At 38.3% G+C, this 22,840-nt stretch overlaps 1 protein-coding gene across 1 annotated transcript in view; it reads left to right on the top strand.

Annotated features, from left to right (window-relative positions):
- RNF168 (ring finger protein 168) overlaps window positions 1-6,000 on the top strand; it is a 66,698-nt gene extending 60,698 nt beyond the window's left edge. Inside the window, exon 6 of the mRNA XM_037837628.1 lies at window positions 1,130-6,000. Coding sequence (XP_037693556.1) covers window positions 1,130-2,086 — 957 coding nt within the window. The 3' untranslated portion in view covers window positions 2,087-6,000. The remainder of the gene's footprint in view (window positions 1-1,129) is intronic.
- Window positions 6,001-22,840: the final 16,840 nt, after the last annotated feature.

The raw sequence follows: 22,840 nt of genomic DNA, 5'->3' as shown, positions 1-22,840 counted from the left end.
TGGCTAAAGAGAGCATGAAATGAGAATAGTATATATTTAAAGAATCCAAAACAAACAAAAAGTTGTTTAAAAAAGCTGTAGGTACAGTGTAAGCATATAGGATCTTTTTCCATGTGTATCTTTAAACAATGGAAATGTCAAAAATTAGGGTCAACTGTGTTAGACTAAATTACATTATTGTATATGCTGCATTGAAAGGAACTTCTGTATTATAATTATCACAGAGAAGCATAGTTTGCATCATACTATGGCAATTTATCCTCTTCTTAAGGCTTTCCTGTGATCAAAACTAATCCTAAGACTTGACTTATCTAAGACCTTAAGTGGGAAGAATTAAAAGCAAGGGTTCTTAACCTAAAGTCTGTGGTTAGAATCCAAGGAGTACGTGAAAACTTGGATGGGAGAAAAAAAGAACATCTTCACTTCTACTGACTTTCAATGATGTATGTAGACAGCAAACCACCGTAGTATTAGCAGTACTTGTAATAACTTTGTTATCAATAGAAATCACAGATCAAGTATTTTCATATCACATTATATTTTTTGCAGATCTCTTAAAATACCATTCATTTATATTCACCCCTACTTTGAAATTATAAGTTATTAGACTTGCCACTAGGTGTAATTATTTAATGTAGTAATAGGTGCACACATTATTACATCACAAATTTGATTTTTTAACATTTTGATAGCTGTTACAATATAAGTTCCCTTTGTAAACCTGTGTGTGTGTGTGTTTCTTAATTTAAAAACATTGCTCTCAGAAGGGGTCTGTAAGCTTCACCAAGATTCCATAAAGGTCCATGGCACAGAAAGATACTCAAAACCCCTTCACTAGGGGAAGTTTTTAAGTGGAAGAAAGGTCAGGTCCTGATGCCAGCTGTTGGCCATGTGTAGAATCTAGTTTGTAGGTTTTCATGAGAGTTAAAAATGAAGTAATGCCTTAATCTAAAGTTGGCAGAATAAAAATACTGGTAATAGAGAATTAATATACCTTATTGGTAATATTAATAATGTAGAGCAGTGACTCAGCTATGGTATCAGTGTAATTAGACATCAGTGGTATCATGGTATTATGGTATCAGTGTAACTTGATGTTGGGTTCACTGTCTTTTTAAATTTTCTACAGGAAATTGACAGTAGTGATGTGAAGAGCCCTACGTGGCAAGACACAGAAATTGAGGATATGCCAACACTTTCTCCACAGATGTGCCTTGGAATTCAAGAACAAGGTGCAAAATCTTTGATAGAATCACCTATGCCTCAATTAAGTGCCTATGGTGCAGAGTGCCTATGCCTTGAAGGAGAAGTCAAAATAAGACCAAGCAATCATGATAAAGAGTTATGTGTTGTAAATCACGAGAGACCTAAAACCAGAGTTCCCTACTCTGTAGAAGCTGCAGTTAAATCTTGTGGTAAAATAACAAATGGGTGCAGTATGTCTGGTATGACACAGATAATTGGGAACAACACCCTTGAGCCAAAAAATGAAGAGACTAGCCTACTGATCAGTAATGCTATTACCAAAAGAAAACCCCAGGAATCTTCTTTGGAAGCAGTAAGGGATTCATGCTTTTCTTCAAAAAGAAGAAAAATATTCCCCAAAGCTTCCTCAGACCAAGAGGAAAGAGAAACCAACTTTACCAAAAAGCTGATGGAATTGGAGCATCTGCTTTTTGAGAGACATAAACAAGAAGAACAGGACAGGTTATTAGCATTACAACTTCAGGAGGAAGTGGATAAAGCACAAATGAAGCCAAATCGGCAAAAAGGATCCCCAGATGAATATCAGTTACGTGCTACATCCTCTTCTCCAGACAAATTGGTAAATGGACAGAGAAAGAATTCCAAAGATAGGAATTTCAAAAGACAGACTGATACAGAGCATTTGAAACCTTGGAGAGGCTCAAGAGATGAAAAGTGGCAGCCTTTTAAGGTCCAGTTGAAGCATTCAATTACTGTTAATGGAAGAAGGATGCCAAATTCTACTAAAGATAATTGTAATGTATCTAAAGGTGCTCATTCCCTACAGCCTAGTAGTTCACAGAAAAGTATTTTTCAGATGTTTCAGAGATACACAAAGTAATGCATGGGTAAAGGAATGCTTTGTAATCTAGTAAAGCTGGATTGTGAAGATGTCTTCCTATTATAGCATCTTTGTAGAAAAATTTTGTGGCTATGCTCTGTGGTTACCCCTATTCTTAATTAAAGGATTGCATGATTATAAGGGAAGGATATACAGGTGTATTTCTGCAAAACTTAGTGATTAGCAAGAGTCCCAATCCTTTCCATTGTTAATAATTATGATGTACTAAGGTTGACAGTCCTTATGGATATAAAAATACCTTTGCCAACTCCAAGAAATTTTCAAATATTATTCTTTTTCCAAAACCATGCATGTTTGAAGACCTCTGCTCACCTTTTGTCATGACTGGTAATCGAAGCAAGATTGTGCTGTGTAGTTAAGGAACCCATACAATGTTTAAAAACTAAGTTTTCTTACAACTTCCAAAACACTAATGTAATCTAATTTTCATGTCCACTGTAAATTTTAAGCATTTTCTTTGATTTTAGAATGGGATAGTATCAGTGTCAAAACAGAAAATCAGAGTTTTCTGGTCAGTTGGAAATTAGTTGAAGAAAGGAAACCAGGCTCTTGATACAAAGGGAGTTAAGAGTCGACATGAGGCTGAGTGGGATAAATTAACAATTTTGGAGCACTGGAACTGAATGGTTGATAAGGGCTGGGGTCTAAAATGGTGTAGCAGGTATAGTTTGTCAGAGAAGTCTTCCTCATCCTTTCTTTGCTGAATGAAACAGAAAACACTTGGGTTTTATAGCTTTTTACACAACAGTAACTGGTTTCAAAATCAAAATTAGTTACTACTCAATTAACCTGAATTTTTTAAAAATCCCACTTCTGTTAATCTGCTATTCCAGAAAAAAAAAAAAAAAGAGGGAATTTTACTATGGGAGAGTTATGTCACAGTATCTAATGTTGTAGAATCTGTGGCATAACCATGTATTTATTTCTTTATATTATCATTTGTTTTGATACTTTATTTTGTGTTTATGGACAGAAATAGAAAGTATGATACTGGGTTTTTGCCCTGTCTTACCCTGAAAGTTAAATCAGAAGGCAGTGATTTCATTTTTCAAAATAACTTGAGACTTAGTGCTTTGTTTCATTAATATGAACAACTTTTAGCAAACAAATAGCAGCATTAACAGTATGTCTGCTGATGTCTACTTATCTAGTCTAGAAATGTAGAAACACAATAAAATGTCGTGGAACTAATCCTAGCTTAAATTTGTCAATATTTTTTTATGTTATTAAGCCCCTTTTTCCCCTTCAAATTTTGTAATTGAAATTCTCTTTATCGTGGCATACTTGATGGCATCTACAGTGTTTGATTGGTCAATTATGGATAGAATTCTAATGCTAATTTAAAGTTTAGTTTGCCCTTTCTCAAAATCAAAGGGACTGCCCTCTGAGTAAAGATTATGATGAATTAAAGTTTAGTCAGAAACTTAACCAAATTTGTCTAAAATAGACAAATCAATATATTCTCACCAACCCAATATTTTTCTAAGAGCAATTTTACTTTGCCTTTTAGGGTAGACAATTGTTGGAACTCCTCAAATTAAAAGTTATCTAATTAAATCCTCCTGGAATGGTCCCTAACCAGGAAGGGGTTAAAATAGCCCAAGGTGTGATATGTTTAGGATTTATATATTTAACCACCTATTTTGTCTGTGAAGAAGTCTTCCTGACTACAATTGGTTTTAGATAAATTTTAATTTCTCATTAGCCTTTCTGCTATTCCTGCCATATATGCCTTATTGTTAGAAACTAAGAAATATTTTGTGTCAATCATTAGACCTGTATTGCTACTTTTTTCTCTTATTTTTGTGATAGGATTATGAGATTGTTTAATTTATCAGGGTGCTAAAGATTAAGTGTATAGATTAAGAAACTGAAAATTAAAATAATTATGAAAAATTAAAATTGACTACATAAAATTAAGAGTTATGCATATCACAGATTACTATAAAAGGAAATTAAAAGACATGGCAAACTGAGGAAGAAATAGTTGCAGTTCATCACAAAAGGCTAATTTCCTTTACATGAAGTGTCTTTAGTCTATATGATTTCCTTTATGTAAATCAATTAAGAAAAAGACCAGTTAATCCAATAGAAAAATTAGAAAAGTGTATGAGCACTTTCCAAGAAAGGAAATATATATATTTAAGAATTGCTCTTAAATTTGTGAAAAGATGCTTAATCTCACTTACACTAATGCTCATGTTTTTCTACCATTAAGATGAATAAAGGTTTTTGTTTTTTGGTCTTTTGTTTTCTTGTTTTTGTGTGTGCTTTAAATTTTTTATCTTAACAACTAAGGAAATAGGCACTTCTGTACATTGTTGGTGTGAATAGAAAATTGAAAATCCCTATGGAGGTAAACTTAGCAATTCTAGAAATTTCTTAAAGCTGTCCTCATATGTATGTAAAATGATATGTACAAAACATTTTTGTTATAGCGTTGTTTGTAAATAGCATGAACTTAGAAATAACCTTAATGTCCATCAATAGATATTAAATAAATGATAGTACAGTGGAGTACTATACAGCAATAAAAAAACAAACCTACTTTACTGATAAAAGAATTATAAATTATAGTTAAGTGAAAAATACAAGATGTAGAATTGTGTATATAGTGTGTAACCATTTGTCCAAAAAAAAGTGTATATACATATATATCTGTATTGCATACAGTATCTCTAGAAGGAGAAACAATTATGTTGCCAGAGGGAGTGGAACTGGGTAGCTGGGAGACGGGAGTAGAAGGATGACTTCATTATGTTTTTTTTTTATTCTTTCTGAATTTTAAATCATGTTGAATATATTATCTAGTCAAAAACTTTTTAGATGGTCTTAAAATATTGCAAGATAAAGGAAACTTATGCATCTCAGTCTGCACCACTGTAGATGGCCCTTTTTGCCTTTAAGTTTGGAGAATTATAATTCAGTAAAGTTTTGTTCTCCATGAAAAGAAAATAATATTGTGCATTTTTTTCTTACTTAGCTTTAATGAACTATTTTTAAATTATTTGGAAAATAGAGTGGCTTGCAGCAGACCCATAATTGCACTGGGAACAATTAGAAAAGCCAGATAAAATTTTTGAATTATCTACTGAACAGCATTAGAAAGCTGAAACAATGAGGACTAAACATGTTAAGATTCTAGAAAAGGGAAGACTTCAGAGAGATGAACTATTTACAACCACTTTCTCCCTGGTGTCATGTACCTACTTTGGGTGCAGGACAAGTGTTAGGACTACTGATGAACAGTAGTCCAGAGAAACTGGCAGAACTCTTGACTGTCATGTGCCGGGGTGACAGTTTTGGTGAGCCCTCAGACACATAGCTGCCTTCCCCATCAAAATAACTGCAGGGTTTTGAAGAGGCTGACCAATGAAGCTAGGCAGGAAACCTCTCAAAAGCAGAGAGGAGTTTCCATCAGGCTTTCAGTGTTGATGAGACGAAAGGTTAGCTTTTGGGACCTACCCAGGAAAAGAACTCTGTTGAACATACTGGAGTCTCAATTGAAAGCCCTAGAGGAGAAGTTGGCAAACTACATCCTGGGAGCCAGTCTGGACTGCCACCTATTTTTATAGGGCCAGTGAGCTAAGAGTGGTAGTAAATGTCTTTTTAATTCCTTGGTTATGGCATGTAATCCATAAGGAATTGAACTGTAAGACTAATTAATTCTTGCATGAGTTTTGAAAAAAGGGCATGTAATGGAGGAGGAAAGAAAGACAATAATTCCCTTCTTAACTTGGCTGCTTCTCTGAACCTCAATTTATAAAATGAGAATCATACCAACTGCTGCTATGAAAGGTTAAGGGAACTAATATACATACAGCACCTGTTACAGCCCCCGAGACAAAAAAAAAAAAAACCCTTAACAAGTGATGGTTCCATCTCCCTAGCTATTCTTCCTGAATACTCCACCAGACCTACTTTTTGGAATAGTTACTTCTTGGAGTCATCTAGTGACTTTGTACTCCCCAGATACGGCATCCAACAGATTGCAATTCTGTCTACTGATGACTCCACTCCTCCTCTGCCAGAGGTATTTGTGGCTCCCTTGTGTCGTAAAAGACCTTGGACCCAGAGAAAACCAGTTCTCTGAAGCACCTTGTGGTTTGCTCAAGTTCCTATGCAAGCTCTACATGTATTTGTTATGCATGAAGATGTATAAAACACAAGCTAAAAACTTTGAGATGTTAAGTCTGGGGAGTTAACCCAGTACTGTGTCTGTTTCCTCATTTCTTCTTCCTGTTTGAAGATCTCAATAAACAACCAAGACTAAATTTTGAGTCTGAATTCTTTTTTTTCTGGAATATTTTCCTTGTCTTAGCAGGATGTGGAACAACATGGACCTTGAGTTCAATGATAGGGGGACCGTTCTCTCCATTTCTCTTCAACTTGGCTTTTGTGGTCCAAGGCTGCTGCGGTTAGGCTCCATCATCAAACTAGTTCAGTTCAGAAGATCCAGTTGGGGATCATAAATTGAGCCAGCTCTAACTGCTCATCTTTTGATCATTCCTCTCTAGCTGGTAATCTTTCTAGTAAAACCCCATTAAAAGCTTGGGTGTCTTTTGTTTTTCACTTTAAGTTAATCTGACTGATCATGGACTCTTCTGAGATCCAGAATCAGGAAGAGAGCCCCATTCCCTCCTCAGTTTATACTAGACAAATAAAGGTTATACTGGGTGCATTGGTCAGACTCCAGTCAAAGAATCAAAAACTACAACAGGTATTTAGACAGGAGATTCAGTATAGAGAATTGGCTACACGAGTATTGGAGCAAAAGGGAATGCTGTACAAAGTGGCTAAGTGGCTACCACTCACAAAGGTGGGAAATGAAGGGTTTTGGTTACTAGAATGTAGGCACTCAAGGGGCTGAGGGTGGTGGGTAGTGGTAGACACTGCAGAGTTGGTGTGCAGACCTCTGAGAAGGAAACCCCAGCTGCTGCCTTTACCTCTGGAAGGTCCCAATGAGGCTAGTTTTAGAAGAGTTGAAAGAATTTGGAGGCAGGAGCCAACAGCCAATGCTAGGGCAACACTGATAAGAAATAGTAAAAAAATAAAAAAGGAAAGAGGCTTCTTTTCCCTCTTGAGTTACCTCTTCTTGGTAAAACTTAATAGGAAGCCAACTGACAGAGAGCCTAGGAAAAATGTTTGTTGTATTACAGAGATTACGGAGCAGAGTTTAGAAGGGCAGTTTTGAAGCTAAGAGATAAGGCAGGAAACGAAGCACACCAGGCATGTTTTCCTATAATGGATTCTGGGACTAAAATGTCTTGAAATGTCTAAGGCAAAAACCTAAAAACTCCTATCCTGACAAGATGGAGTCATTTGTGTGGAAAAATGATGCTTATCCACAATGGTAAAACCTCATTAAAGACCTACGGAATAAAACTGTGGAGAAGCCTTTTCAAGTACCTGTCAAAAGCCCCCCCAGTTGTTCACTCTGTATTGCCCTGACTATATATTCTAGTGTCCCCAGTTATGCCTGTCTATTTTGTTTTTTGTTTTTTGTTTTTTTTTTTTTTTTTTTTTCTACAGAATTTTTTATTCTACTTAATTTTAACAAATAGTTGATAAATCAGTTAATGAATATTTCAGTCTTTCACGTATGAACCAAAAATGTAATTATGGATTTGATTTTACCAACATTTGCTGCCTGCAGTAGTCAGTGATCACAAGTCACATTAAATGAAAGGTGAACCCCATTAAAGTATCTGGAAAATGGAGCTTAATAAGTTTTGTAATTATGGGGCAAATTTATGCAAATTGCAATTTTTATTAGGTAATTTTCCATCTTCATCTAAGCTCTAATAGTCTATTAGACTTGTGGCACTTCAGTGCTTTTTTTTTTTTTTTTTTTTTTTTTTTTTTTAATCATCATTTTATTGAGATATATTCACATACCACGCAGTCATACAAAACAAATTGTACTTTCGATTGTTTACAGTACCATTACATAGTTGTACATTCATCACCTAAATCAATCCCTGACACCTTCATTAGCACACACACAAAAATAACAAGAATAATAATTAGAGTGAAAAAGAGCAATTGAAGTAAAAAAGAACACTGGGTACCTTTGTCTGTTTGTTTCCTTCCCCTACTTTTCTACACATCCATCCATAAACTAGACAAAGTGGTGTTTGGTCCTTATGGCTTTCCCAATCCCATTGTCACCCCTCATAAGCTACATTTTTATACAACTGTCTTCGAGATTCATGGGTTCTGGGTTGTAGTTTGATAGTTTCAGGTATCCACCACCAGCTACCCCAATTCTTTAGAACCTAAAAAGGGTTGTCTAAAGTGTGCATAAGAGTGCCCACCAGAGTGACCTCTCGGCTCCTTTTGGAATCTCTCTGCCACTGAAGCTTATTTCATTTCCTTTCACATCCCCCTTTTGGTCAAGAAGATGTTCTCCGTCCCACGGTGCCAGGTCTACATTCCTCCCTGGGAGTCATATTCCACGTTGCCAGGGAGATTCACTTCCCTGGGTGTCTGATCCCACGTAGGGGGGAGGGCAGTGATTTCACCTTTCAAGTTGGCTTAGCCAGAGAGAGAGGGCCACATCTGAGCAACAAAGAGGCATTCAGGAGGAGACTCTTAGGCACAAATACAGGGAGGCCTAGCCTCTCCTTTGCAGCAACCGTCTTCCCAAGGGTAAAACTTATGGTAGAGATGCCTGTCTATTTTGACCCAAGCTAATAATTCAGGGAGGTTTGTCTGTGCCATCCCATACACAGACTGGAGATACCAATCACCACTGTCCTGAGTCTACAAGCATCCCAATTCCTAATGTACACAGATGCAAAGAATCCCTCTGAAATTTCCTCCATATAAAATTGAGCCCTCAGACCTCACTCACTAAATTCCCAGAGCTCTTAGGAATCAAGCCTGGGTAAGCTTTAGTTTGTGTATCAAAAGGAGGGCATTTGAGTAATTGAAAATAGGTCACAATGAAGTAAGTCTCCAGAGTAAACCTAGATTGCAAAAAGCCGGAAAATAAAGGAATAGTGTAATAAGTCTAGCAGAATCACTGAGGTAGTAAATCAACTTGGGTTTTTTTGTTTTTTGTTTTTTGTTTTTTGTTTTTAATTCAGTTTTATTGAAATATATTCATAAACCATACAGTCATCCATGGTATACAATCAACTGTTCACAGTATGATCATATCATATAGTTATGCATTCATCACCACAATCTATTTCTGAACATTTTCCTTACATCAGAAAGAATCAGAATAAGAATAAAAAACAAAAGTGAAAAGAGAATACCCAAACCATCCCCCCATCCCACCCTATTTGTCATTTAGTTTTTACTCCCATTTTTCTACTGATTTTTTTTCAATTTTTTAACTTTGTTTATCAAAAAATTAAAAACAAACAGGCAAACAACAACCAAAAAAACCCCACAACATTTCAAACAAAGCAATGGATTAAGGAAAACAAATAACCTAAAATAACTACTTTGCTTCCAATATGTTCCTACCATACCCCAAGAAAATTAATAAACCATGTCCAAACAGAGGAGTAAGAAAAACAAATAATCTAAAATACCTACATTGCTTCCAACATGTTCCTACCATACCCCAAGAAAATTAACAACCCCTAAGAAAACAAAGGAATAGGAAAAAAAAAACCTAAAATAACTCTATTGCTTCCAACATGATCTTACTATATCCAAGAAAGTTTACAAACCATAATCATTCCTGAGCATTCCCATAACATTGAGATTACCCTCCATAGTTTATCTGTTCTTATTAGATTATCATTCCCCCTCCACTAATTGGTATCTCTAGGTCCCCTACATTCTACAGTATAAAACATTGTACATTTTTCACAGAATTCACTTTAGTGGTAACATACAATATCTCTCTTTTTGTGCCTGGCTTATTTTGCTCAGCATTATGTCTTTTTTTTTTTTTTTTTTTAATCTTCATTTTATTGAGATATATTCATATACCACGCAGTCATACAAAACAAATCGTACTTTCGATTGTTCACAGTACCATTACATAGTTGTACATTCATCACCCAAATCAATCCCTGACACCTTCATTAGCACACACACAAGAATAACAAGAATAATAATTAGAGTGAAAAAAGAGCAATTGAAGTAAAAAAGAACACTGGGTACCTTTGTCTGTTTGTTTCCTTCCCCTATTTTTCTACTGATTCATCCATAAACTAGACGAAGTGGAGTGTGGTCCTTATGGCTTTCCCAATCCCCTTGTCACCCCTCATAAGCTACATTTTTATACAACTGTCTTCAAGATTCATGGGTTCTGGGTTGTAGCTTGATAGTTTCAGGTATCCACCACCAGCTACCCAAGTTCTTTAGAACCTAAAGAGGGTTGTCTAAAGTGTGCGTAAGAGTGCCCACCAGAGTGACCTCTCGGCTCGTTTTGGAATCTCTCTGCTACTGAAGCTTATTTCATTTCCTTTCACATCCCCCTTTTGGTCAAGAAGATGTTCTCCGTCCCACGATACCGGGTCTACATTCCTCCCCGGGAGTCATATTCCACGTTGCCAGGGAGATTCACTCCCCTGGGTGTCTGATCCCACGTAGAGGGGAGGGCAGTGATTTCACCTTTCAAGTTGGCTTAGCTAGAGAGACAGGGCCGCATCTGAGCAACAGAGGCATTCGGGAGGAGGCTCTTAGGCACAACCATAGGGAGGCCTAGCCTCTCCTTTGCAGCAACCGTCTTCCCAAGGGTAAAACCTGTGGTAGAGGGCTCAACCCATCAAACCACCAGTCCCCTATGTCTGTGGTCATGTTAGCAACCATGGAGGTGGGGTAGGCGAATACCCCTGCATTCTCCACAGGCTCCTCAAGGGGGCACAACATCTTTTTTTTTTCCTTGTTTTTGTTTTTTTTTTTTTTAACTTTCCCTTCTTTTTTAAATCAACTGTATGAAAAAAAAGTTAAAAAGAAAACAAACATACAATAAAAGAACATTTCAAAGAGACCATAACAAGGGAGTAAGAAAAAGACAACTAACCTAAGATATCTGCTTAACTTCCAACATGTTCCTACTTTACCCCAAGAAAGTTACCTAATATAGCAATATTTCTGTGGATTTGCTCCTACTATATCCATCAGAAATTAACAGACCATAGTCATTCCTGGGCATCCCCAGAACGTTAAATAGCTTATCTGTTCTTCTTGGATTATTGTTCCCCCTTCCTTAATTGCTCTCTATTGCTAGTTCCCCTACATTCTACATTATAAGCCATTTGTTTTACATTTTTCAAAGTTCACATTAGTGGTAGCATATAATATTTCTCTTTTTGTGCCTGGCTTATTTCGCTTAGCATTATGTCCTCAAGGTTCATCCATGTTGTCATATGTTTCACCAGATCGTTCCTTCTTACTGCCGCGTAGTATTCCATCGTGTGTATATACCACATTTTATTTATCCACTCATCTGTTGAAGGACATTTGGGTTGTTTCCATCTTTTGGCAATTGTGAATAATGCTGCTATGAACATTGGCGTGCAGATATCTGTTCGTGTCACTGCTTTCCGATCTTCCGGGTATATACCGAGAAGTGCAATCGCTGGATCGAATGGTAACTCTATATCTAGTTTTCTAAGGAACTGCCAGACTGACTTCCAGAGTGGCTGAACCATTATACAGTCCCACCAACAATGAATAAGAGTTCCAGTTTCTCCACATCCCCTCCAGCATTTGTAGTTTCCTGTTTGTTTAATGGCAGCCATTCTAATCGGTGTTAGATGGTATCTCATTGTGGTCTTAATTTGCATCTCTCTAATAGCTAGTGAAGCTGAACATTTTTTCATGTGTTTCTTGGCCATTTGTATTTCCTCTTCAGAGAACTGTCTTTTCATATCTTTTGCCCATTTTATAATTGGGCCGACTGTACTATTGTCATTGAGTTGTAGGATTTCTTTATATATGCAACATATCAGTCTTTTGTCAGATACATGGTTTCCAAAAATTTTTTCCCATTGAGTTGGCTGCCTCTTTACCTTTTTGAGAAATTCCTTTAAGGTGCAGAAACTTCTAAGCTTGAGGAGTTCCCATTTATCTATTTTCTCTTTTGTTGCTTGTGCTTTGGGTGTAAAGTCTAGGAAGTGTCCACCTAATACAAGGTCTTGAAGATGTTTTCCTACATTATCTTCTAGGAGTTTTATGGTACTTTCTTTTATATTGAGATCTTTGGTCCATTTTGAGTTAATTTTTGTGTAGGGGGTGAGGTAGGGGTCCTCTTTCATTCTTTTGGATATGGATATCCAACTCTCCCAGCCCCATTTGTTGAAAAGACCATTATGACTCAGTTCAGTGACTTTGGGGGCCTTATCAAAGATCAGTCGGCCATAGATCTGAGGGTCTGTCTCCGAATTCTCAATTCGATTCCATTGATCTATATGTCTATCTTTGTGCCAGTACCATGCTGTTTTGGCAACTGTGGCTTTATAATAAGCTTCAAAGTCAGGGAGTGTAAGTCCTCCCACTTCGTTTTTCTTTTTTAGAGTGTCTTTAGCAATTCGAGGCATCTTCCCTTTCCAAATAAATTTGATAACTAGCTTTTCCAAGTCTGCAAAGTAGGTTGTTGGAATTTTGATTGGGATTGCATTGAATCTGTAGATGAGTTTGGGTAGAATTGACATCTTAATGACATTTAGTCTTCCTATCCATGAACATGCAATATTTTTCCATCTTTTAAGGTCCCCTTCTATTTCTTTTAGTAGAGTTATGTAGTTTTCTTTGTATAGGTCTTTTACATCTTTGGTTAAGTTGATTCCTAGGTACTTGATTTTTTTAGTTGCTATTGAAAATGGTATCTTTTTCTTGAGTGTCTCTTCAGTTTGTTCATTTCTAGCATATAGAAACATTACTGACTTATGTGCATTAACCTTGTATCCCGCTACTTTGCTAAATTTGTTTATTAGCTCTAGTAGCTGTATTGTCGATTTCTCAGGGTTTTCTAGATATAAGATCATATCATCTGCAAACAATGACAGTTTTACTTCTTCTTTTCCAATTTGGATGCCTTTTATTTCTTTGTCTTGCCGGATTGCCCTGGCTAGCACTTCCAGCACAATGTTGAATAACAGTGGTGATAGCGGGCATCCTTGTCTTGTTCCTGATCTTAGAGGGGAGGCTTTCAGTCTCTCACCATTTAGTACTATGCTGGCTGTGGGTTTTTCATATATGCTCTTTATCATGTTGAGGAAGTTTCCTTCAATTCCTACCTTTTGAAGTGTTTTTATCAAAAATGGATGTTGGATTTTGTCAAATGCTTTTTCAGCATCTATTGAGATGATCAATTGATTTTTCCCTTTTGACTTGTTAATGTGTTGTAATACATTGATTGATTTTCTTATGTTGAACCATCCTTGCATGCCTGGAATAAACCCCACTTGGTCATGGTGTATGATTTTTTTAATGTGTCTTTGGATTCGATTTGCAAGTATTTTGTTGAGGATTTTTGCATCTATATTCATTAGGGAGATTGGCCAGTAGTTTTCCTTTTTTGTAACATCTTTGCCTGGTTTTGGTATTAGATTGATGTTAGCTTCATAAAATGAGTTAGGTAGTGTTCCATTTTCTTCAATGTTTTGAAAGACTTTGAGTAAGATTGGTGTCAGTTCTTTCTGGAAAGTTTGGTAGAATTCCCCTGTGAAGCCATCTGGCCCTGGGCATTTATTTGTGGGAAGAGTTTTGATGACTGATTGGATCTCTTTGCTTGTGATGGGTTGGTTGAGGTCTTCTATTTCTTCTCTGGTCAGTCTAGGTTGTTCATATGTTTCCAGGAAATTGTCCATTTCCTCTACATTATCCAGTTTGTTGCCATACAGTTGTTCATAGTATCCTCTTATAATTTTTTTAATTTCTTCAGGATCTGCAGTTATGTCACCTTTTTCATTCATTATTTTGTTTATATGGGTCTTCTGTCTTTTTGATTTTGTCAGTCTAGCTAGGGGCTTGTCAATCTTGTTGATCTTCTCAAAGAACCAACTTTTGGTGATATTTATCCTCTCTATTGTTTTTTTGTTCTCTATGTCATTTATTTCTGCTTTAATCCTTGTTATTTCTTTTCTTCTACTTGGTTTAGGATTGGTTTGCTGTTCATTTTCTAGCTTCTTCAGTTGATCCATTAGTTCTTTGATTTTGGCTCTTTCTTCCTTTTTAATATATGTGTATAGTGCTATAAATTTCCCCCTTAGCACTGCTTTTGCTGCATCCCATAGGTTTTGGTATGTTGTGTTCTCATTTTCATTCATCTCTATATATTTAGCAATTTCTCTTGCTATTTCTTCTTTAACCCACTGATTGTTTAGGAGTGTGTTGTTTAACCTCCAGGTATTTGTGAATTTTCTAAGTCTCTGATGGTTATTGACTTCTAATTGTATTCCATTGTGGTCAGAGAATGTGCTTTGAATAATTTCAATCTTTTTAAACTTATTGAGGCTTGTTTTATGTCCCAGCATATGATCTATTCTGGAGAAAGTTCCATGAGCACTAGAAAAGTATGTGTATCCTGGTGATTTGGGATGTAATGTCCTGTATATGTCTGTTAAATCTAATTCATTTATCAGATTGTTTAGGTTTTCAATTTCCTTATTGGTCTTCTGTCTGGTTGATCTATCTATAGGAGAGAGTGATGTGTTGAAGTCTCCCACAATTATTGTGGAAACATCAATTGCTTCCTTTAGTTTTGCCAGTGTTTCTCTCATGTATTTTGTGGCACCTTGGTTGGGTGCATAGACATTTACGATTGTTATTTCTTCTTGCTGAATTGCCCCTTTTATTAGTATGTAGTGGCCTTCTTTGTCTCTCAAAACATCCCTGCTTTTGAAGTCTATTTTATCTGAGATTAATATTGCTATACCTGCTTTCTTTTGGCTGTAGCTTGCATGAAATATTTTTTTCCATCCTTTCACTTTCCGTTTCTTTGTGTCCCTGTGTCTAAGATGAGTCTCTTGTATGCAACATATTGATGGTTCATTTTTTTTGATCCATTCTGCGAATCTATATCTTTTAATTGGGGAGTTTAATCCATTTACATTCAACGTTATAACCATGAAGGCATTTCTTGAATCAGCCATCTTATCCTTTGGTTTATGTTTGTCCTATTGTTGCCCTCTGTCTATTAATATCCTTTATTGTACCCATACCGAATCTCTTTAGTACTGAACCTTTCTCCAAGTCTCTCTGTCCTTTCTTTGTTTCTCTGTCTGTAGGGCTCCCTTGAGTATCTCCAGTAGGGCAGGTCTCTTGTTAGCAAATTCTCTCAGCATTTGTTTGTCTGTGAAAAATTTAAGCTCTCCCTCAGATTTGAAGGAGAGCTTTGCTGGATAAAGTATTCTTGGCTGGAAATTTTTCTCACTCAGAATTTTAAATATATCATGCCACTGCCTTTTTGCCTCCATGGTGGCTGCTGAGTAGTCACTACTTAGTCTTATGCTGTTTCCTTTGTATGTGGTGAATTGCTTTTCTCTTGCTGCTTTCAGAACTTGCTCCTTCTCTTCTGTGTTTGACAGTGTGATCAGTATATGTCTCGGATTGGGTTTATTTGGATTTATTCTATTTGGAGTTCGCTGAGCATTTATGATTTGTGTATTTATGTTGTTTAGAAGATTTGGGAAGTTTTCCCCAACAATTTCTTTGAATACTCTTCCTAGACCTTTACCCTTTTCTTCCCCTTCTGGGACACCAATGAGTCTTATATTCAGACGTTTCTTGTTATCTATCATATCCCTGAGGTCCATTTCGATTTTTTCAATTTTTTTCCCCATTCTTTCTTTTATGCTTTCATTTTCCATTCTGTCATCTTCCAGGTCACTGATTCGTTGTTCAACTTCCTCTAGTCTTGTACTATGAGTGTCCAGAATCTTTTTAATTTGGTCAACAGTTTCTTTAATTTCCATAAGATCATCCATTTTTTTATTTAGTCTTGCAATGTCTTCTTTATGCTCTTCTAGGGTCTTCTTGATATCCTTTGTATCCCGTACTATGGTCTCATTGTTCATCTTTAGTTCTTTGAGTAGCTGCTCTATGTGCTGTGTCTCTTCTGGTCTTTTGATTTGGGTGCTTGGGCTTGGGTTATCCATATCGTCTGGTTTTTTCATATGCTTTATAATTTTCTGTTGTTTTTGGCCTCTTGGCATTTGCTGAACTTGATAGGGTTCTTTTAGGATTTGTAGACCTATTGAAGTCCTTATCTCTAATTTATCAGATCTACAGCTTCGTGGAGTACACTTTCTCTAACTAACCAGCAGGTGGCGTCCACGAGCCACCTGTTCTCCACAAGCCAGTTCTCCCCTGCTTAGCCTTTTTGGTGAGTGGGGGAGTGAGTCTTGTGGGGTCCAATTGGTGTACCAAGCTTGCATGTGTAGTTGGTGTTGCCTGCCCTGTATATGGGGCATGTTTCTGGGCAGTCAGGGACGGGGGTTGGCTCTAACAATCAAATCTCCCTGGTGATCCTAGAGTTTTAAAGCTGCTGCAATAGTCTAATCCTTCAGTTCAGTCCTGCCACACTTTGTCTCTGCCAATGACCCACAAGTGCTTGGTATTGGCGTATGGCTCCTGAGACTTGCAAGTGGGCCCCTCTTCCAGGCCGTGCACCCCGGGTCCTCTGTTGAGGGATGACTGTGCTATGTCACAGGTGAGTGCCGTCCCCCCAGGGCAGTTCTGGGCTGCTGGGCTGTGTAGGGAGGCTCCCAGTCTGCTGAAATGATGGCTGAATGGGGCTTTGTTAATTCACACTGCTCTACCTTTCCAACTCTGGGACAATCAGCTGAGGTTGCAGGGAAGGCTAATGTCCACGCCCAGTTTTGTGGTGTGTGCCTGTTATTTGAAGCACTTCCGTCACACTGGGTTGTCTGGGGCAGTTCTCGGCTATGGGGCTGGCGATGGGCAGGAGTGTTTCCTGTCCACCAGGATGATGGCTGTGAGCGGACACCCCCCTTTTCTTGGGAAGTTGTGGTGTTTAGTGAATTTTCTCAGCCACTGGATTATTGCATTTTGTCTCAGAGCTCTCCTAGTTCTGCTCTTGACTTGACCTGCCCAAATAGCAAGTCTTTGAAGCTTTCTGTATTGGGCTTCTTAGAGTAACTGTTTTAGAAAAAGAAAAAAGGATTAAAAAAAAAAAAAAAAAAAATGGGCCCTCCTCAGAGATCTAATGGCTTATTGAAATGCTAAGAGACAAAGCAACCAGGGCCATTATGGAAAGGTCCACTGGGCAGAGAGATCAGCTTTTCTTCAGGATTTGCATATGCACCTCAGGGCCCTTCCCCTTTCTATGTTCACCAGAACTCCAAGAATCCTCCGCTTTTATTTTGGAGTTTTTCGTGTTGTTTTTTTTCTACGCCTGTCTCCTCTCTGCTGGGCTGGCTGCTCTCAGATTCTCTGGTGTCTGGTTTCAGTCTATCTATGGTTGGAGTTTGAATCAGTAGAAGGAGTTTCCGATAAGGGCTGCCACTGCAGTTCTCCCTTCTCCTTCCCGGAGCTGACAGCCCCTCCTCCCCCGGGACTGAGCCTGGCAGGGAGGGGCGCGGGTCCCCTGGCCGCAAAAACTTACAGATTTCGCTGATCTCAGCAGTTCCACGTTTTCATGAGTGTTGTATGAAGTATGCCCAAAGTCAGATTGCTCTGTGGTGTCCAGTCCACGCAGTTCCTGGCTTTCTACCTACTTTCCTGGAGAAGTAACTAAAACATACAGCTCACCAGTCTGCCATCTTCTATGATTAGCTTCAACTTGGTTTTAATGTGTGAGAGAATCTTTCCATCCCTAAAGAGCTAAAAGCACTATAATTCATACAATTGTATTATGTTTATTGAATTAAACTTTAATTTTAATTAAAATTTGAAACTCTCAGGATCTCAAGAATGGTTGTTTGGAAGAGGACTGCAACATCCCCTGGCCTGAGCAAAGCAGGCCTGCAGACCTTGGCACACAACACTGCGTGACCTGGGCAGCTGATGTTAATCCTGGCATCTTTGTAAACCAGTAGAGAGAAAATGCTAAATTAACCTTAAAATGTAACTTTAAAATGTGAAATGGGAAGTAAGCAGGGAGTGAGAACTCTTGGTCTCACAAAGGAGTGAGATGTAAATGTAAAGTCTTACACCCAGATTTGAATAAGCATTCATCTGTGGTCCCCAGACCTCCCAACTTCGAGTGTTAATAGTTTACTTCCTTTTTGATACTCGTGGTTATCTATGGATCACTCCCCCTCCCCACATCACAGGACTCCGTTCCTGTGCTTGCTCCCTTGGAATGTCTTTGTCTCAAACTCTTACAACTGGCTTGCCATCCTCTTTAATTGCACAGTCAACTTCCCTGTGAATGCGGTACCTGCCCAGCGTGAGAGAGCCATTATGATCTCTGTACCCACTTCCCACCGTGGGTAAGCCCTGAATAAAAGCTCATGTCTCAGAACATGTTGGGTGTCTTCTTTGCCCTCTGAACTGGCAAAGCCCCCATGGGCTGCAATAAGGACCTTATATACAAACAAAGGAAAATTAATTTCTTCTTCTATTGTGCATAAAAAACATTTAAGTATTTTGTTTATTTGTATAAAGCTAAAAAACATACTGAACTGGTTTACGTTTAGAAGAATTTAACTGTTTTTAAGCCAATAATTATACTTTTTAAAGCATTGTCTTAAAAACAATTTTTTCTTTGGGATGATAAGAACAGACCACAGGCTAAAAAATAGATGAAAGGACTAATTATCTAAGACCCAGGTCTTTAGGGGATAAAAGTGACAATTTACAGCAAAGCCCCTGATTTCTAAAGCAATCAAAACATGAAACTCTTTGCTTTGGATTAAAAAAAAAAATCATTTATGTATTGTTATGTTTGCCAGAAGCTTCCATAACAAATATCACAAACTGGTTGACTTAGACAACAGGAATTTATTATCTTACAGTTTCGGAGGTTGGAAGTACAAAATAAAGGTGTTAAAGCAGGATCAGGCTTTCTCTGAAGTCGGTAGCATTCTGGGTTGGCTTGCTGGCTTCTTCGCTCCATCACTTGATGATCTGTCTTCTGCCTTCTCTTGCTTCTGCTGACAAATTTCCTGTGCTTATAAGGACTTCAGTTATGTTGAATTAAGGCCCACTCTTTTTTAAGATTCCTCTTTCTGGATATTCAGGTCGAGACACTAGTGTTGGAGTTTCAAATGTTCTCCTGTGGACGCCAGATTTTCTTGGCACATGTGCGCTCTCACACTCTCTCCCTCTCTCTCTCTCTCTCTCTCCCTGACTCTTCCTTCCCCCTTCCTTTACTCCTTCACTGTCTCTACTTTCTCTACCAACTCTTTAATTATGAAACTTTTCAGAGCTCAAATCCTTGGCCCTGGCCCTCTGCTCGTCTCACCCTGATTTCTTTTTTTTTTTTTTTAATGTTTTTTACTACTTCTATTTTTTGAGGCTCTGAATAGATATTTTTAATGCCAAAATAAGATAACTAAAATTGTAATGTATTTCAACTGTCACATGCACAGACACATATAAAACAGTATTTACACACACATATGTACATACATTCATATATAATGCAACAAGTAGTTGCATTTACACAGTTGAATGGTCTGTTATGGAACCAGTTTGGGAAACCTGCCTTCTGCTGATCCCTGTGAATGAGGCTGAGTGTAGCTCTATGATGCATACATAATCCGAAATATTCAAGCTCTGTATTTGAGGCCCTTCATAAATGTGAGAAGTTGGCCAAATGGCCTTCCTGGTCCACTGCCCACTCCCCTCTCTGGGGTTCCCATGACCCAGGCCACAGTGAGGTGTAACTTTTAAGTACAGATACAGAAGAAGAGGTCACCCTGATTTCTTAACAGGCAATTTTATGCCATTCTATGGCTTTGGCTACTCCCTACTTGCTGATGATTCCCAAACCTTTATCCTTGGTCTAAATGTCACCTGATGCCAAAACTGTACCTGCTTTTTGTCTACAATATTTATTGCAAAGCACAGTGATAAGACATGGAATAAAACAAGAAAAAAAGAAAGACATGGTCCCAGCCCCCATGGTGTTTACAGTCAAGTGTATGGTCGTCTGCCAACTAAACAGTTCCATCTAAATGTTCAACCAGCCATTCAAACAAAATGTCTTACATCTGAACACATCCATGCCCCCCAAACCTGCACCTATTCCTCTGTTTAAAATCCTGAAATCTGGGAGTAATTCTAGAATCCTTTCTCTTTCTTATGAATGTGCCTACTGCACCTAATCGCTCATCAACTTCACACCAGTATCTCTCTTTCTCTGCCTCTCTTCACTAGCCCAAGGACTGGCACACTTTCCCACTAAGCTTGAAATCAGAAACTTGGAAGTCATCTTAAATTCCTGCCTCTTCTCTGTCCCATCTAATTGGTCCATATCTCTTGTTCTCTGTAAATATCTCTATCTGTAAATATCTCTTATCTGTAAATATCTGTAAATATCTCTATTTGTAAGTATCTGTAATATCTGTAAATATCTCTATCTGTAAATATCTCGTTTTGTAAATATCTCTTGTTCTCTGTGTTCCTTCCTCTCTATCTTCATTGCCTCTTCCCGCATCAATTCCTTGCCATTTCCCATAGGAGTCTCTGATGGTTTGATGTTCTTTAGTCTAACACTCTGCCCTTTGCTGAGAGCATGCCAAGTGCCCCAAAGATAGGCTCCCACGGCACATAACGTATGTAGTTACATGCAGATCTAAAGCCATTCCATTTCAGTAGCCACACAACTCACTCCTTTGGCATATCTCCTGATCTTTGCCTCTTTTCTGGTCCATCTCTATGCAATCCCTTTGCTGTTAAAGTCTGGTGAATGATTCCTGGCTCTAGATGGTCACCCTTTATCCCAGTCACTTTGTTTCTGTCCTCTACAGCTTGGTAATACCACAGAGGGCCCAACTCTGGGTTGCCTTGGCCTCCAGGACTCAACCCTTCGCAGCATCTTCCTTTATAAGCAAATTGTCAAATCTTCATGGTCAGAACCAAGAAATGACTATTGTCTTTGTCTCAGAGCTCAGCTTCCCTCAATCTCACCCTTTACACTTTCTGTTATCTTTTTAAACACAGTTCTGAATATCACCCCTTTTAAACTCTTAAATAGTAAGATAAGGACTGCTAAGACATGGTCTCTGACTATCTTTTTATCTCCTTTTCAGCTCCAGTTGCAAGTTCTAGCCCTACCAGATTACTTGCGGTTTTCCAAACAAGCCTTGCCTTTGCAAGTACTGAATCCTCTTGTTGCAACAATCTCTCTCTCCTCCTCTCCCTCACTTTTTGGCTTGGTTTAACCACTAGTCATTTTTCAAAACTAATTCAGATATCAGTTTCAGTATTAAACTTGGTGGTTGCCTCACCAACATCTACCCACCCCCAAACCCCCTCACCCCCACCCTGCTCTTGGGCACCCCTCTGACACCAGTTGAGCACCTGTATCTACCTTTACAATAGGGCAGCATATGATTCAGGCTTCACTTACTCACAATTGCATTTTCCAGCCTCAGTTGTAGATTTGGGAATAAAGTATGGTACCCAACTGGGACCATGAGATGTCATGAGGCATTTATTGGAGACTGTAGGGCCTTCGGAAGTGATTTATGGAAAGCTGATCAAGCAGATGGAAGGAAATTGAATCATTCGTAGTATTGTAGAGACACTGAATTAAACCAGACTGTCCTCCCTCTGGACTTCCCAAACACATGGGCCAATAAATTCCCTTCATTGTTTAGGCCAGGTTGAGTTGTGTCTTCCATTCTTTGCAGGCTTCTCTAACCACCCCCATTCCCAAACCGAACTTGGTGCCTCTCCTCTTTGTCCTTCTTGCACCATAGGCATTATTGGTGCTGTTTTGTAATTACTATTTTACTTGTCTGTCTTACCAACTAGACCATGACCATCTTAAGAGCAGAAACTGTCTTGTTCACTCACTTCTATCCCCAGAACATAGCACACTACCTGGCATATAACCCAGTAATAAATATGTGCTGACTGTTGGATAAATGGGTGGATGAGTGGGTGAAAGATTCAAATTTTACTTCTCTAGTCTTGATCTCTCCTATGTATTTCCATCCTACATATCTGCACTGGGGTTTTCCTGTTGAAGGGAACTAAAAGAAATTCTGACTTGTCTGGGGGTATCTGATGCAGTGGTGGAGTTGCTGGACCCACAGGCTTCTATTTTCACTTGCTGACTCACACATGGGTTTGAATATTTTGGCCAAAGGTGAAAGAAAGTATGTGTACAAGCACCTGGGTAGACAGGAGGGGAAGACAATGGAGAGGACAGCATAGTATTTGGTCCCAAACAAGGGCAGGTCTGAGCTGAAGCGAGAGAGGAGGGCAATACTGTGTGGGCCTAAAGGCCATTTTGGTACCTTATTACTTTGCAGCTCTGGAAAGCCTGAAAATAAAGACCAGGAGGTGAAGAATTTTCCCAGAGCATTCATAGCAGTGGACATTCCAGATGCCCTGCAGAGACCTGACAACAGATAATCAATACTTAATAAAGGGGACTTGTTCTGGAACATCTGTGAGAACCCTCTTGGGAGACATTTTTCATGGGCCTGAAGTCCTATGTGAGCATGTGAAGAGTGACCTGCTGACAAAATTCTGGGCAAGTGCTAATGGGACCATGTTTGTACCCACTCAGGTTACACTTCCAAATGTCTTAAGAAAGTACATGGTGGGATAGCAAGAACAGGGTTCTTGAATCAGATAGATGCAGATTCAAATTCTGATTCTAGCTATGTAGCCCTA

The sequence above is a fragment of the Choloepus didactylus genome, chromosome 1 (genome assembly GCF_015220235.1).
Source record: "Choloepus didactylus isolate mChoDid1 chromosome 1, mChoDid1.pri, whole genome shotgun sequence".
NCBI classification, from domain to species: domain Eukaryota; kingdom Metazoa; phylum Chordata; class Mammalia; order Pilosa; family Megalonychidae; genus Choloepus; species Choloepus didactylus.
Note: the sequence above shows the minus strand (reverse complement) of the source record. Positions and strands in the feature narration are given on the sequence as shown.